The following is a 16,916-nucleotide window of genomic DNA, read 5'->3' as shown; positions in this document are numbered from 1 at the left end:
TTTTGGACTTACAATTGGTTTTCAAAAAAAAAAAACGGCCTAAAGGTAAATTTGAGTCAAAAAGTAGTCCTTTGCATATAATGAGTTAATCTTAATTGCAAATGATACATGAAGGTCTCTAGAGTCATTTCTAAATTATTAGGGATTTGCTAGGCAATTTAGCGGAAAGCCATTTCGCAGCTCACTTTTGCATGAGAGAACAGCCACACAGGCTCACTTTCTTAGCAGATTTTGTCGTATTCATTTAATGCATTGGGGTGGCATGTTGAGAACTGGCTTTCCGAAGAATTGCCTAGCAAATCCCTCTTTGAGGTATCTAGAGAGGTCCCGAGTCTGTATCCATATTTCAGGGTAATTGGGTAAATGATCAACAAGGAGGTTACATCTGCAAGTCAGTTGTGACGATGATTTAGGACAATTCTTGGTCGAGATTCATTAAAAGTCTAGGTTAACTGAGCTGTGGCATGGCATAGGCCACTGGTTCCTCAAGAATGAACCACTAACCACTTTGAGAAAAAGGTGCAAAGTGCGTACCTAACAAATAGATGAGAACATTCCGGTACATAATTTTTTGTTACAGTATTGGGACAACACAGAAGTTTTCTTCTCTATGACATCCATCTGGAAAATATGACAAAAAGATGACCACATTCTTTCATTTCTATGACAATACACATCCCATTTTTTACTACATATCCAGACTAAGATAGCCACATTCGTTCATTTTTGTGACCATACACATCCCACATTTACTACATATCCAGACTAAGATGACCACATTCTTTCATTTCTGTGACATTAATAGACATCCCACTTTTACTACATATATCTACAATCTCTCTCTCTCTCTCTCTCTCTCTCTCTCTCTCTCTGCATCATGGAGGAAGAGAGGCACAGGTGATCAAAAGGCCCTTTCTTCTCTCTATTCTCATGGAGTCTCACTGGGAGGACATCCACTGTTGAGATCAAATCCTAACGATCAATTTTCTGGTCCCACATAGGAACATGCATGTATAATCGAGACCGTTATCTTGTGAACCCCACATGGTCCTGGTCCGATCAGTTTAGCGTTTCTTGGCAAAACACTAAGACCCCATGTGTTTTGGATTTTGAGAACAAATAATGAGTCCAAAAATGATTATTGGACTCACAATAAGTTCTCAAAATCCAAAACAAATAGGGCCTATACGAGCCTTGATGGATCAAAGCTTAGAATCATCCGATCAAGCTTTGGTGATGGGACAGCCCTGTGGTTGCTGTTTGGATCAACGGAAATGATCATGTTCACATAGCACATGTGGGTTCCAAAAATTGGCTGCTAGGGATGAACGTAATAACTACTATCTTACTTTTTAGAATTTTTCATTCTATTGATTCCACATTTTTAGTAAGAAAAGGTGCATGAAATACTATTACTGAAATTTTCAGGGTAAAAATGGTTCTTTCAGTTCTGCATGATAATGCTCTGATTCCAAAGGAAAGCAGCACTAGTTGGAGTGACTCAAATTTCCGGCTTTCTCTCTCTATTTCACAAGGTATTCCAATTTTTTTTCTTTTATGATTCTTATTTCCTTTTAAACACACATTAAGATATAATACAATATGCAAAAGCATACAAGTAGGGAGATGCATATAGTTATTTTGTAGATTAGATGTATAAGAGTCAATGGGGGGCTCTGTTTGGATGCCAATTGCAACGGATCCTCGAGCAATCCCTAAGCAAAACAAATGCACGTTTTGGATTACTTGGTATGTATGTTTGCTAAAGTAACACCCAAATCCTTAGAGATTACCAAGCAACATAAAGGTGTAATAATTTCATGTCTAGTGGCATGTCGTCACTTCTTTTTCCATAAGAAATATCAAGACAAGATTTCATAGGTAATCCTCCTCTCCTCTCTCTCTCTCTCTAACTTTTTCTGTCTCTTTCTCTCCCTCTCCTGGTTAATTTTCATTGAAGTAGAATAAAGCTCATTGTTTTCCCAAGGTTTACATGATATCCAAAATCTTTCCCCCTTCCATAGACATTACTTCCCTAAAGAATGTTTAAGCATCCAAACATAAGAATAGTGATTAGTAGTGTTTGGTTGCCAACCTCGTAGAGTAATGGGAGGGGTGTCAGGCAAAGCAAAGTTCTCCTCGCCAAATTCCTCCTTTTTGGAGAAATTTGGCATGAAAGTTATGAGTATGGAACAAAGGTGCCACATCACCAGACAAGCAATAATTTCCTTTGAATCTTATCTAGTGTTGTGATGCTAAACTGGCAACCAAACACCATAAAGTCACCATAAGGACATCCATTTTAGAACCTCGGGTTCATAAAAAACCCAAGATCCCTGCACGAGTTTGTCCACCCAGTCATCCTATAATTCCTCTCATTACATTCCTTTTTCCTTCGTACTTAAGAGAAAATTCAAACAGTAAAAAAGCTGACAAAACTGTCATGTAAATAGTAAATGGCAGCCAAACAAAAGTAGAAAGGAAAAGGAAAATATGTCCTATTACTTTCATTTTTCTAAGTTTTGGGGCAAAAAAACGGACCCAAGGCCATGTTTGGCAACCTTGAATTTTTTTGTCCATAAAATGTTAGTTATCATGTGGTAAGAAAAGTGGCGAAGCAGAAGCTTCAAAGGGGAGGGGAGATTATTAGAGTCTATCCGATGTCACCATTAGATTGTGTATGATGTAGATTAGGTGCTTCGGAATAAATTGGCAACTAAGCTAGATTTAGCATGTAGGATTTTTATATTTATTTCTTTCCTGATTATGTTTATCTATTTCTATCTTTATCCCTTTGAGTGTTATATATAAACACTCATTAGGACTAATTGTAATCAATTCAGGGAAGCAATGATAAGCGAAAATCTTATCGTCTAATTTTTACATGGTGTCAGAGCTATTGCCTCACGGCAGGTCTTGGGTTCAAAATCCAACAACTCCTTGATATTAAAAATTAGTCCTAACGAGTGTTTATATAGAGCACTCAAAAGGGCGATAAAGATAGCAATACATAAACATAACTAAGGAAAGATATAAAGATAGAAATCCTACATGCTAAATCTAGCTTAATCGAGCATAAGCTTTTGGAGCTGGTGTTATTTAATCCTTTGTACTTCAACAGAGATCATTGTCTCACCCGAGTGAGGCCCTTGAATCCACAAGGAAGAAGGTCAAACCACACGACCCATATTTATAGAAATCAAACCCGTCCCTCCTCTCCTAATTCTATTCAAACTCCACCTCTAATCTAATTAGGATTAGGATTTCTTAACTGTAAGTCCTCCTAACTGATAATTAACTGTCTCCTCATACAAATAGAACTAAGAAACAAAAAGGAAAACAAAAACCGTCCTACCTCTGTTATAGCCTTGAAAAGCTCAATTTTTACTATTTGTCGAGAGGCACCTATGATTCAAGCACACCCCTAGAGTATGCTGAATTTAAGCTAAAGTCATTATTTATAAACTCAACGAGTTGATGGTCGACTATTTAAGAACTTCCGGAGTCGGTATTAAAAAACATTCCCGATTCGATCGTTGACTCACTCAAATCAACATAATTTTAGCTTGACTGAGTTTTCATTGGAGCCTAAGTTTTGCCCAACTAATCAAAACACCTTCTAACTCGCCCCTAGTTAATGGAAAAGTGATCATGTCAATCATTTACTCGCCCGCCCCGTTCGACAACTAGCTTTTACAAGTTCTTATCTGAGTCTGAGTTTTGAAACATTAGTTGACCAACTAACACCCCCCGAATTGGGCGCAATACATATATTAGGGCCTATATAACCTCTTAGGTTTTGTTCGATTTGCATTTTGGGAATTGGCCTAGCTATGACAACTAGATAATATTCTAGTTAAGCTTTGATGTAATATGGGTTGGACGGTCTCAGAAGCTGGTGATATTTGCACCCCTTATGTTGATAATTACAGCCTTCATTTTATTATAGCACCTCGCATTGGTTCTAGATAGCTTTTTGGGAATGCTAACAGACAACAAGAGAAGTGAGATGCCATGTATCACCTTCCCTAGTCAGGAAAGGGAAATTTATCTATTACATTAATCTAATAAGAAAAGATTGACTCATTGACCATTTATTAATCAAACTACTCCCATGTTAACAAGTCCCACATATGATCTTGACAATATAATTCAGATCACAGTAATTTAATCTTCTAATTTAATAACATAAGATTGACCCTTGTTCCCCACATGCCTCTTTTAGTCCATGTTACTAGCTTTTAGTTGCTTCAATTACGGACATTATTTTTAGTTGAGATTAATTAGTAAATTTGTAGCCCTTGGGGCAAAGTATTTGATTACAGTTTAATTTCATACTCTGAGGATAAATATTTAATTAATAGAATTTATTTAGATAAGTTATGCTCTCTTTATTGCATAATCATTTTGATGCCTTAGATACTTACGGTTGTGGACATAAATGTGTGGCGCTGTTATGTACCTGGACTGAATCTCGGTTTGGGGGCGTGACAGTTACGATTCATTTTGCTCTTATTCTTGTATCATCTCCAAAACTCTATCCTCATCTCTAGGGCAGAAGTTCTCGTTCATTTGCCTTTCGCTTTCCATATCCTCTCACTGGCTCTATAAAACCACGCCTTAACTTACCCACTTGCACAATGTCACCACGTCCCTGCATGCTTTCTGTCCCTCCTCTTTCTCTCTACCCAAAAACTCTCTACTCCCATTTTCTCTAGACTTAATGTAAAGAAAACTACATTAAGTCCTTCCATTTTCTCTAGACTTACACCTGCATCTTCTCCAACTCCTCCTCGCCTTATAATAAGAAACTCCCCTGTTTTTGCAGCCCCAGCCCCTCTCCTAACACCATTGGTAAATCCCTCCCTACCCCTCTCTCTATTATATATATATATACCCCATCTATGTAAGAGCCTTTCAAATGAATGCTTTGGATCATCCTAACAAAGTGGGCCCACATGAGTTTAGCACCTTCGACCGCACACTTCTTTTCCTCACACACAGACACACACACACACATATATATATATATATATATATATATATATATATATATTGTAGTGCCCATATAGTTGCATAGGTTCCACAACGTAGGTCTGAATTCCCATAGTCTGTGTTGATTTACAGTGAGAGTGATTACAATTATAATTATAATCATTGAATGGGTATGATAACAGCACCCCCATATTTTGATAATAGCACTCCTCTCTCCTTATCTGGTAGGATTTTGGGAATTGAGTAAGATAAGGAGAGGAGCCAATATTAAATAGGGGAGGGAGGGATACATATTATCTCCCTTTATGTCACAACGAACGCTGGACTATATCACAGTGAAGGTTACATTAATCAAGAATATTTCTCCACTATCTTGAATCTTGTATTTTGAATTTAAATACCATTTTGTGCGGGAGTGCAGCATGATGTTTTTTTCCTATAATTTTTTTTTTTTTGCGGTAAGTTATGTTTATCATGGTTTATCTGCTGATGGATACTCTTTCTTCTAATATTTAAAGCTAGGAATTGACTTGCTAATTTTGCTAATATGTTTCTCGACATTGTTACCTGTTTGGCTTGTGCTGAATTATTTCGTTTTCTAGGGTTTTAACCTGCAATTTGGAAAACAAAAAACAATAATAAGAAATTTCTCATTAATTTTAAGATCATTTCTCAGCTTTAAAAAGGAGAGATTTTACCTCTCCCTTTTTTTTTCCAGCAAGTGTACGTCATGAAAGGTAAATACCCGTATACGGTGGAGTATAAACGGAAGTCAAAGTTCAAAGATCTCTGTATGAGTTTTTTCTACTCAAAAGCAAAAAATTGAAAGTCTAGCCTCTTCCTTGGAATTTAATTTAATTTACTTTAATTTAGTAAGGGAAATGATATCAGCGTCACACTTGTCTGTCGTGTAGTATTTAGTGCGTGTTTGGCGTACCGTTTAAAACGCCGTTTGGCGTTTGAAACACCGTTTTGAGGCCAAACGGCCGTTTGGGAGTGTTTGGGTGCGCAGCCTCCGTTTGAAACGCCGTTTGAAACACCGTTTTGAACCCTCAAAACGGTGTTTTGCAAACGGAGGGGGAGAGGTCCGTTTGCAAAACGCCGTTTTGAACGGAGTTTTGGGTTTTGGGTTTTTACATGTTTACCCTCACCAAACCCATTTTTACACCTTTGTTTTTTTGGAAGAGCTTACATTACACCGTACAAAATCTCTGATTATGATTAATTTGGAAGGATATTATCATAAATTGTAAGTCTCTCTAAACAAAATTTGAATTGGGTTTGTTCCGATTATCTTTTTTTCAAGCCTAAAAAAAGTAAGAAATTTTAGAAATATTTTTCCTTCCCTAACTTTTCCACAAAATTCTTGCCATACAAATATGACCATAGGGGCCTTCTATACATGCACAATTCTTTGAAAAAAGACCTCTCTTTTACTGGATTACACGTCTCGTAATGGCTCCGTGAAAGATAGGCAGTGGGCGGAACCAGAGTTTATCGGCCGACCCACCGGCAAATAATCTGGATGTGAAAGATAGTGGGGCCACCTGCAAAATTATGAGGATATCGTGTATTTATGAGTCAAAAGGTGGGTCCCACTTTTTTAAGATATGATAGTGGGACCCACTAGTCCACTACCCTACCCATCACCATGTGAGAAACTTGTCTGTTTTTTCCTGAATTGAAAATGATTTCCCACCTCCTCTTTAGCATACCCTATACCTTTTGTTTTGTATTTTTTTGGCAATGATGTTTAATTTTAGTAGTGTTTGAATGAGATCCTAATGACCTTTTAATATTTGGCCTAATGAGAGAGTAGTTGAGTTACATTGAGGCCAACCAAACAATGCCCTTTTTGGTCATTTTACCACTAAAACTCTGTTTTGTGGCATTTGTAACCAAACACACAATACCTCCGTTTGCCGTTTAATATGCCGTTTTGATCTGGCCAACCAAACATGAAAACGCCGTTTGGCAAAACACCGTTTTGAACCAAAACACCGTTTTGCAAAACGGCGTTTTAAACGCTATTTCAAACGGTACGCCAAACACACCCTTAAAGAGATGTCAGAGGATACTACTGTTCTAAAAAAGCTCTTTAAATACTACACGACAGACAAGTGGAGCGCATGTTTATCAAAACACTCCGGTGCAGCTATCATTTCCCTTTAGCAATTTGCAATATTATATGTTTTTATTGTCTAATTTTAGAAAGTTTCAGACCGAAGAAATGGGGAAAGATTCATACGAGGAGGCAATTGCAGGGCTGAAGAAGCTCCTCAGGTAAAAGCTTATTTGTTCATAGTTGATTACTTGATTTAATTTTTCGGCAGCGAAATAAATGTTACGAACCCGAACTGTTCGTAACGTGATTGATCTTCTTAGAGGGAAGATCAGCCTCTTGATTCACTTCGAGGGAAGGATCAATAATCCTTTGTGCAAAAAGATACAATTTCTAAAATGATTTCTTCATTAAATTATAGAAAAGCAAATGAGTATTTAAATAAAATACTCAAGGGATAAACATAGAAAGATCTTATGATAACAACGGAAATAACTAAATAAAGACTAATCTAATATTTGCTAGTATCCAAATCAATTCTAGTTACTTAATCCACCATACTTGCCTACTCCACAGTACAAGCAATCCAATAAACAGATCTTCAAAGATTTAACATATTCTAAATCCAAACTAATTTATTCTACTATAGTGGGACCTATCTAGACACGTAACACTATGTCATGTATAGATTAAAGAGATCTTCATTCCTTTTTTATTTTTTTAAATTTCGAATTTTTTGGTGTAATTCAGTGAAAAGCAGGACCTTGGCCCTGTCGCTGCGCTGAAAATCGATCAGATAACAACCGAATTGCAGACAACCGCTACTTTTAACCCGATCGAAAGGATGAAAGCCGGTATGGAATATTTCAAGAAAGAGAAGTACGAGTAAGTACAAAATTACCTTTCTCCCCTTAATATTTTGGTCCAATTGTCGTTTAGAACAAAGAAAACCTGTAGGGCCATTTTGGTAATTTGGGATAATTTTCTGCCCGGTAATGCTTTTGGGGAATTCTAACAACTTTTTAGAGCCTAAATTCGCAGTTGTGCTTTTCCTGTCAGCCAGGAAGTGGGATGTACCTTAATTATGTCAAAATGACTGAAATACCCTTGAGAACATAATCTTTGACCCTGACCGTCGTCTCTTTTTAATCATATAATATTAGGGTTTGTGCTGCATTTTGCAGTAAGGATCCTCAACTCTTCGGCGAACTTGCTAAAGGCCAGAGCCCCAAGGTTAAGTCATAAGCCTATTTTAGTCAATCCCAAATAAGGGTGTCAATTTTGGCTCGGGCTCGGAAGCTCGCTCGAGCTCGGCTCGAAAAAAGCGGCTCGAATCCTTAACGAGCCGAGCCGAGCCCGGCTGGGCTCGGCTCGGCTCGTTAAGGCTCGTTAAGAATTTAATATGTTTAAATATATATATTATATATTAATATATACACTAAAAGGGTTGTCTAGGGAGTGAAAGGGGGAGGCAAAATATGCCACTTCTTTTTTGGAACCCCATTGGTTACTTGGACCATCCCCCTAGTGTAAAACGATTAGTAAAAAAACACTAGATAGGGCTGTCCAGGGAAAATGAGGGGTGTAAAATTAATATAATTCGAGCTCGATAAAGCTCGCGAGCCGAGTCGAGCCGAGCCTGGCCAAGCTCGGCTCGGCTCGGCTCGTTTACACCCCTAATCCCAACAATTTTTTTAATCTCAGTCATTCTACAAAACGCGTCTTTCTCTTTTTGGACCAAATTTCACAGTCGGTTTTCCTTTTGCCGTTTTATTTAAGAATTCAAGATCCTATTTTCTATCCTTGCTTACCAAGGGTAGTTTAGTAATTAAAATCTTTTCGATCTTAAATTGATCCCTCATTTAATTTTTCACTAATCAAGGTTTTGACAGGTCACATTACATGGGCTCACGAGATTAGATACTTTTTGGTAGCTGTCCTTTTGGAAAATGGAATTGAAACTAATATTTTTGCATTAGAAATTTGAATTTCATAAGGATAATGTACTGTTATTTAATGGTCATTTATCATAAAATAATACTAACTTCATGGGAAGAAATTCCCTTTTGTCCAATATTTTGACCCTCGTCTGAAAACTACTAGGGTTGCAACTCGGGTCGATTTTTGGGAATTCGGGTTGGCATTTTACCTTAAATCGGTAGGGTTGAATCCAATTCATTTTTTACCAAAGGCTCAACCCAACCCAACCCGACACAAGTTGCACCCCTAAAAGCTAACCCGTTGCAAAATACAATAAAGTGGAGGGATGGTCCACGCATCTGAAAATTTATAAGGGGCAAATTCGTCTTTCTTCCGGACGTGGACCACTGTTTTAGATTGTCGGATGGTTCTGATTTTGGTTTAAATATATAAGCTTTTTTGTTCATTTAATCAATCGACTTAAATTATGAAATATGCAGTTCATGGTGGTTGCGTGTGCGGATTCCCGCGTGTGCCCCTCGCATGTCCTGAATTTCCAGCCCGGGGAGGCTTTCGTGGTCCGAAACGTTGCTAACATGGTCCCACCGTACAACCAGGTCTTGGAATAATCCATGCCCTTTAACCTATAGCTTCGATTCTGTTTGTCTACGTAATATTGCATAGATTTAAATTTAACTCAACTCCTTTGTCTACATCGCAGACTAAATACGCTGGTGTGGGAGCTGCCATTGAATATGCTGTCCTCCATCTCAAGGTAATTATTTTTAGCTGTCCCCATTGGACTACCCCTTTTATTGTTGTACCTTTTTATCGTACTACCCCTTTTATAAGGGAAATGATATCAGCCCAACATTATTTTGATATTTTCACTAACCCATTTTGTCTTTTAGTATTTAAAGATCTTTTAAAGGTTATTACATTTCCCAAAAGCTCTCACGAGCCAGTTAAAAAGAAAAGACATGTTGGGTTTGTTCAAATATTAAAACATGGTTGTGTTCATATCATTTCCCCTTTACTGCTTTTTTATTGGGTGATAATATCTGCACTCCCTTATTTTAATAATCGCACTCCTCTCTTTTCTACAACTTTTACAGGTACCTCCAAATAGTTTTTTAGGTGATTTTAAATGCGTAAAGTAGAGAGACTAGGGCCATAATAAAAGCTGGGGATATCATGTCCCTCTTTCAAGTTTAATTCGTTCAGGGAAATTGTACATTTGCCCCTTTTTTTACTTGGTACAGCCCCTCCTGGCTTCTAGTGTAAAAGAGTAGTCATAAATACACTCCCACTTTCCTTTCTTTCTTGCATTTGCCCTTTTTTTACTTGGTACAGCCCCTCTGGCTTCTGGTGTAAAAGAGTAGTCATAAATACACTCTGGTAAATATACCACTTTCCTTTCTTTCAAGTTTAATTCGTTCAGAGAAATTGTACATTTGCCCTTTTTTTACTTGGTACAGCCCCTCTGGCTTCTAGTGTAAAAGAGTAGTCATAAATACACTCTGGTAAATATACCACTTTCCTTTCTTTCTTGCATTTTATTGGGGGAAGTGATATATTCGTTCCCCTTCCTTTTGTTGGTCCACCTCGTTCTAATGTATTTATGGCTACATTTTTCACACTACAAGGAGTGACATTGGGAAGAAACAGGGGTGAATATATCATTTACCTTTATGCGGAACATGCTTACTGAAGTGATATATCATCTTATCACCTGTCTTTATCGATAGGCGAGTGAACTTATCGGGCCAGAGACTGCCGGTTATTCTTTTGGAATTTTACAACTAAAACCAGAGGTGTCTTGGCTCGGCTATTATTGAAGGACAAATTCCTCTCACTTAGCCTTTTTTCTTGTCTTTTTGTACCGCTGTCAACATTATTAGCGCAGGAGCCTCTTATCCATTCTCATTCGATCGCGGTGGGGAAGCTAATGGAAACGAAATGATATCTGGATTGATCAGAAGATCCTTTCAACTGTCATCGTCCTAAAATTGCCTAGAGTTCTTTACGTTATTCTCATTGAAAAATGCTGGATTTATATCCACAATATTCTTATTACTGGAATTGAAACACATTAAAATTCTCAATTTTCTTCGACGTCTAGGAGATAGAATATTTTCAGGAACAAGAAAATCATAATGACGCCTGAAGTAAAGATTGATCAAAGTGTTTCTTTATCTTTATTTATTTATACATTATTTATACCTACTTCTTCACATCCAATGCGCAATGCATGCAGTTATTGATAGACAGAAAAATCATGGTGTACACTCATGAGGAAGTGGTATTTCTTTAGGATCCACTCTAGCGTCTAGAAATTGGTTAATCGGTAAAGATACAAGAGGTGGAATACCACAGAGAGAGAGTGTACCTAAAAAGTCATTTTGGTAATTGGTACATATTTCTTAAACCACCCATAAGAACCATACACAACTTTTCTTTGAATCAAACAAAAAATTATCGATACATATATTTACAATAATGAAACAAATAAAGAAGGAGTTGATGAAACAAATCAAAATACGCAAGATACTCTTTCCAGTTGTAGTTATTAAAGATACTATTTGGCAGGTGGAGAATATTGTAGTGATTGGACACAGCTCTTGCGGTGGGATAATCGGACTCTTGTCTATCCCCGACAATGGAGCCACTGGCACGTAAGTATTCCATTTTATTTCTCATTTTCTTTTGGAGCTCTTGTATTTTCTTTTTCTTTTTCTTTTTCAATATTTTTACCTTTTCGTTTCTCTTTTGAAGTATAGATCCTAAAACCTATATGCATGCTTATTATCGGCTCGCTTTTCGCATCTCCTCTAAAGTTTGGGTTCTCCTTTGGGATAGGGAAATGATTTCTGCGCTCCGGTTTTTTTGATAAACATGCGCTCCACTTGTTTGAACTGTAGTATTTAAAGGGATGTTGGAGGATATTACGGTTCTCAAAAAGCTCTTAAAACCCTTTAAATACTACACGACAAACAAGTGAGCGTATGTTTATCAAAACATTGGAGTGCTGAAATCATTTCCCTTGGGATGTTATGAAATAATATATGTTTTGGACAATGTCATTAGATGACCGGCCTTAGAGAGTTTTATACTTTATCTTCTCTCAAAGTCAAAGGAAAGGTATATAATATATATATATTTCTGATCATTGTTACATGTTCTTTGGCACTATATTTGTCATAACGGCTTATTAGGAAATGTATGTTAATTTAATTGAATTTTCTTTTAAAAACCTAAAAAAGGTTTATCAATAAATGAGAAATTACATACTATGAGATGTACTTAATCGTAGTCTCACCAGATACTGAGAGCACTCACTTGATTGAGGTCAGTATGAACCGAACTGTTTATCCATTAGATACAAATATGTCATAACCAAAACTAAAGCATTCCAATTGGATGGCTAGTGTCACGAGGATACTTTTTTTTTTTTTGAATGGTAGTTAAAAGGACACAGTTGACATTAAAATTGAAGTACTTAGGATAGTTGGTGGGCACTCATGTCTAAGTGGGGTTGTTGTCTCCACTCCTTGTGCGGTTGGCTTCCTATGACTTGCTAACCCTCTAGGTTCAGCAGGCTGTGGGCCGGGACTTGAGTGTGAGAGGACTTGCCTGTTTGTGTGAGGCCTAGAGGAGCTTTGGGTGTAGACTATGAGTTTCTTAGAGGGATGCTCTAGTTTCTTTGGTCAAGGGTTGGGTTCTCATTTGCATTGCACGTACGGACGATGCACGAGGTCACCACTATGCTATGCCTCCGCATCGTGGTACATCTTGTCTGTAAACTAATCTATAGGTGGCTTTCCATGAGTTCATGTCGGTGTTACTACGACCACCCCCACTAGATGTAAATCTTGCGGATTAGTCCATAGTTCATACTTGCTCCTTAGATGGCCAAGGGTTAGGGTTTGGCAAATCGGGACATGGCGAACTGAATGTCTAATTCCTTGGCGGGCTTCAGTTATCCAAGCAAGTGGGTTGACTTGCGCCATAATCTTGCAAATGGTCCTTTGATGCAGTGGTATGAGTGACTAACTCTTTGGGCCTGGAGGAGCTGAGCATGGTTCGACATTGCCTCGCCTCCATATATGGCTTTAACTGCCATGTGGGACTTCGGTCTTGTGGATTGGTTCATGGTACATGTATATTCCTCGAACTGCCAGGTCGTGAGGCCTGGAGGATTTCTGCGTGGCATCGACATGCTCACACTAGATGGACTTGTACTTTGCTTGGAGGGCTTGTATTCGGTGAACTTGTGATAATGGCTGATCATGAGCGTGGGTTTAAAGTAATGCATGGAAAGAGTAGCTTTGACTTGTGAATGTGATTAAATGGCTTGGAGATCGTGAACAAATGTAAAGAACCAAAAGGTGTTGGGCATGCAGACCTTTAAGGACGTGCACTGGAAAAGACTGGCCTTAGCAAATGTGTATACTAGGGTTCCGCACAAGTTTATTTGCGTGAAAAAGAAAAGGCCGGTGACACTAGGATTGTTTTATTGGAGAGATTTTGGGCCATGGAATCTCCATGGATGGGTTGGATCATGCCAATGTACTGTTAGCGGGCCCAATCACTAAATGTCATGGCAACTCTTGTATTTGAGAATCTCATGGAAATTATTCGGCTCGTTAACGTCTTGCATTTTTAAGTCCAGGCCCTTTTTTGTGTTGCTACTAAATTTGGTTATAGTTCGGTTGATTTTTTCTGTATTCCCACTTGTTCAAAGATCCAAACATTTCATTTATAGAGGCCATTGCATACCCCTTAGCAATCCTGATGCAACTCATGTTTCTACAGTGTGAGGATAAGGATTTTAACCAAAAAAAAAGAGAAAAAAATCCTTGAATGCAGCAATACGACTAGACATTTCTGTTTGGTAGGATAAGTCCATGTAGACATTGTTATTTAGGATTGTTAAGAGTTAGGATTAGAAGTTGGGTCCTAGTCTAATTAGGTAGATGATTCTTAGTTGGAAAGGAGGTTAAGAGTTTATTATAACACCTACGTCCAATGGGTTTTTTTTGGACGATGGACCCTTTGTTTTGGCCGAAACAAAAAACTATACTCTTTCTTCTTTAGAAAGTATTGCTTCATCTTTGTGTAATCGAAGATGTACCAGATCGGTGTTGAGGTGGTCAACCCAGGGTCTCTCTTTGCATTTCAGGCTATGCCACAATCTAGCTCTATCGGATGAGTTGCCTACAAATGAACAATTCACATTCAATAGAAATGTCTGTTCATTAGAAGGTTACAATCATCTAAAGAGGGCAATTTTTGAAAATTCCCTGAAGATTTTGCATATGCCATAATCTTTGATTAGAACTTTGTTGTAGTGCTTCAAATTATATACTCGTGCACACATACACCCACAAAAATCACAGATGTCTAGAGGTAATACTGCTGGTCCTATTAAGACAAAATAAAATCATTGGGGCCTAACTCATCTTCCTCTCATATGTTTTTTTGCAGTGACTTCATAGAGGACTGGGTAAAGATCTGCTCCCCTGCAAGGAACAAGGTAAAAGCCGAGCATGGCAGTTTGCCTTTCGCTGAACAGTGCAGCATATGTGCAAAGGTGAGCCTTCGGCCTGCTCACAGTAAAATATTTGAATTCATTCACTCGATACCTTAATTGTAATAGTTTGTGAATAACAGGATATTTAATTTCTGCAAGACCACGTTCTGATGATCGGACGAATTAGAGAAGTTTAAAACAGGGTGATTTATCCCATTATCAAAACACAACTCAACTCAACTCAACTAAGCCTTTGTCCCAAACTAGTTGGGGTCAGCTAATGAATCCTTTAAAATGCTTTTATTATTTCACTAGAGTTGCATGGTCTTGAGCCTAAGAATGACTACGTAAAAATTAAGGATATCAAGTTCTTTATTACCCAGCAAAGAAGATGATAACTAGACTGACGGTTGGGGTCAATGGTAGGGATCAAGTCTAGTGTGTCACATGGGGACATGTCTGTGCAATCACGACCGTTGATCCCATATGGTCTTGTCCCCTAAATAACTACAAAATTCAGCGATTTAGCTTTTGGTGGGGGAAAGGTGTAAGAGGCTTGATGGCCCAAGGACCTATAATCATCTGATCAAATTGTTATCAATGGCATTTAGGCAGACTTGTGAGTGCCGGTAGATCCGAATATCTGATAACATAAATCTTTCCGAACGCGTCCCTTAGGGTGTCTGTTAGCTACAAGCCTAACTACCACCAATAATCGATTTTGGATCCAATCGGTTCTCAAAATCCAGAAGAACAGTAACAAAAACAGATAATATTCACCAAAAAAAATGCAAAATGTGTTAGATACCTAAACAATGGGCCAAAAGCTTGAGAGCTGATGGAACGTGTTAGGCCAGGCCCTTTAAAGCTGTCACATACCAAGCTAAGTCCCACCTAGTCCCATACCTAGGCAGGCCCCCACTTAGGACCGTAACATCTTCTGAATTGGTAGAGCAAATATATACCAAAACTTGGTGCATAGTTTATTCCTCATTAGTAATCTTGGACTAGGTTAAACTATACCTTTTGATGCAATTTGTAATAAGTAAAGAAGAAAAAGCAGGGCAGGAACCAAAGTCAATTCGGAGCAATTGTTTGAATTTGTGATGTGGTTTGAACATGTGCAGGAAGCTGTGAATGTGTCGCTGGGAAACCTACTAACATACCCGTTCGTTAGAGATGGGCTGGCCAAGAAAACACTAGCTCTCCATGGCGGCTACTACGATTTTGTTGCTGGATTTTTTGAAACCTGGGGGCTTAATTTCAGCCTCTCACCCCCTGTCAAAGTGCCTTAACGACTCTCTCTGATATATGCATATAATTATGCGTAGTTATAATCTGGTTATTATCTCGTTGTGGGAGTATGTTTTAGAGTTAGGGTGTTAGTTATGGTATATGTGCTTAGGGTAGTGGGTGTTGGTTGTTGATGGAGTGTGTCGTTAGTGGGAAAATGGATGAGTGATGTGTAACTACTTGTTGCTTGTATTTAAGTAGTAGTATGATAATGAAATGAGAAGAGAAATTTCCAGCAAAAGAGACTTATGTTTCTTGGAGAGTCATGGTTCCTCTCGATTTGAACCACTAGGAGGTCCGGCTGCCTCGAAATCAACCTCTTTCCCCCTCATTTCTATTTTCTTTTCGTTTATTTGTGTTACGGCCAATTAGGCACGTAACACACACTCTCTCACCACTGTTTTTCTAGTATGATGTACAGTGAATTGTGTAGAGCTGTAGATCCTTTCATAAATAATTAATGTTATGATAATAATATAGAGAGCATCCCTCTCTATTGTGCGTCTCTATTAGTATTTTTAAGGTTACCTTTTTCACGTTAACAGAACATTCGGCGTGTATGCTATTCATTACCATCTGATCATCTGAAGCTTGTAGCTGGTTCACTTGAACAGGCTGAGGGAAGTGAATAGCAAGTACAGTTAATTTTGGGTGATGATGAATTCACACCCCCTGTAGGATAATTCACACCCTTGTAACGGGGGTATGAATATATCATCGCCCTTAATGCTCTCTCTCTCTCTCTCCACCCTGTTTGCTTCTCTAGTTGAATGTGATGTTTTTCTTTCTATGGATTTTAAACAGCAAAACGAAACACTATTGATTTTACATCGGAAATAGGATTTAATCTTTCCTAAAATTGATGGAAGATATTCTTGGAACCTCCTCTAGATTTTAATAATAAAACATAGAGCTGGGTCAAATCCAGTTATGGGCAATCCTATGTACAGGCTTGTACAGAAGCTCAAGGAAGTCAAACCGTACCCCATATTAAAATTTGGAACACAAAAATCTTTGGTAGAATTGATATCAAACTTCCTCGTATTCGGAAAGACATACACGATAAACTAGCCAAAAATCCAACTTGCAAAAACCTTGGAGCAGAGTAGGCTA

General features: G+C 38.1%; 2 protein-coding genes across 2 annotated transcripts in view; both read left to right on the top strand.

Annotated features, from left to right (window-relative positions):
- Window positions 1–4,666: 4,666 nt before the first annotated feature.
- Window positions 4,667–16,916, top strand: part of CA2 (carbonic anhydrase 2) — a 30,874-nt gene continuing 18,624 nt past the window's right edge. Inside the window, exon 1 of the mRNA XM_077387981.1 lies at window positions 4,667–4,702. The gene's annotated coding sequence lies outside the window, so the exon portion shown is untranslated. The remainder of the gene's footprint in view (window positions 4,703–16,916) is intronic.
- Window positions 4,732–16,308, top strand: LOC143884425 (carbonic anhydrase, chloroplastic-like). The gene is made up of 9 exons (XM_077387982.1): window positions 4,732–4,854; window positions 7,217–7,278; window positions 7,808–7,942; window positions 8,242–8,290; window positions 9,478–9,594; window positions 9,699–9,752; window positions 11,567–11,652; window positions 14,465–14,570; window positions 15,638–16,308. The coding sequence occupies exons 2-9, from the start codon at window positions 7,226–7,228 to the stop codon at window positions 15,803–15,805; spliced, it is 768 nt and encodes a 255-aa protein (XP_077244097.1). The 5' UTR covers window positions 4,732–4,854; window positions 7,217–7,225; the 3' UTR covers window positions 15,806–16,308.

This window comes from Tasmannia lanceolata, unplaced genomic scaffold, assembly GCF_043159265.1.
Source record: "Tasmannia lanceolata isolate RefF3 unplaced genomic scaffold, GAP_Taslan_0.1 ptg000008l, whole genome shotgun sequence".
NCBI lineage: Eukaryota > Viridiplantae > Streptophyta > Magnoliopsida > Canellales > Winteraceae > Tasmannia > Tasmannia lanceolata.
The sequence above is the reverse complement of the archived record's forward strand: the minus strand, read 5'-3'. Positions and strand labels throughout refer to the sequence as shown.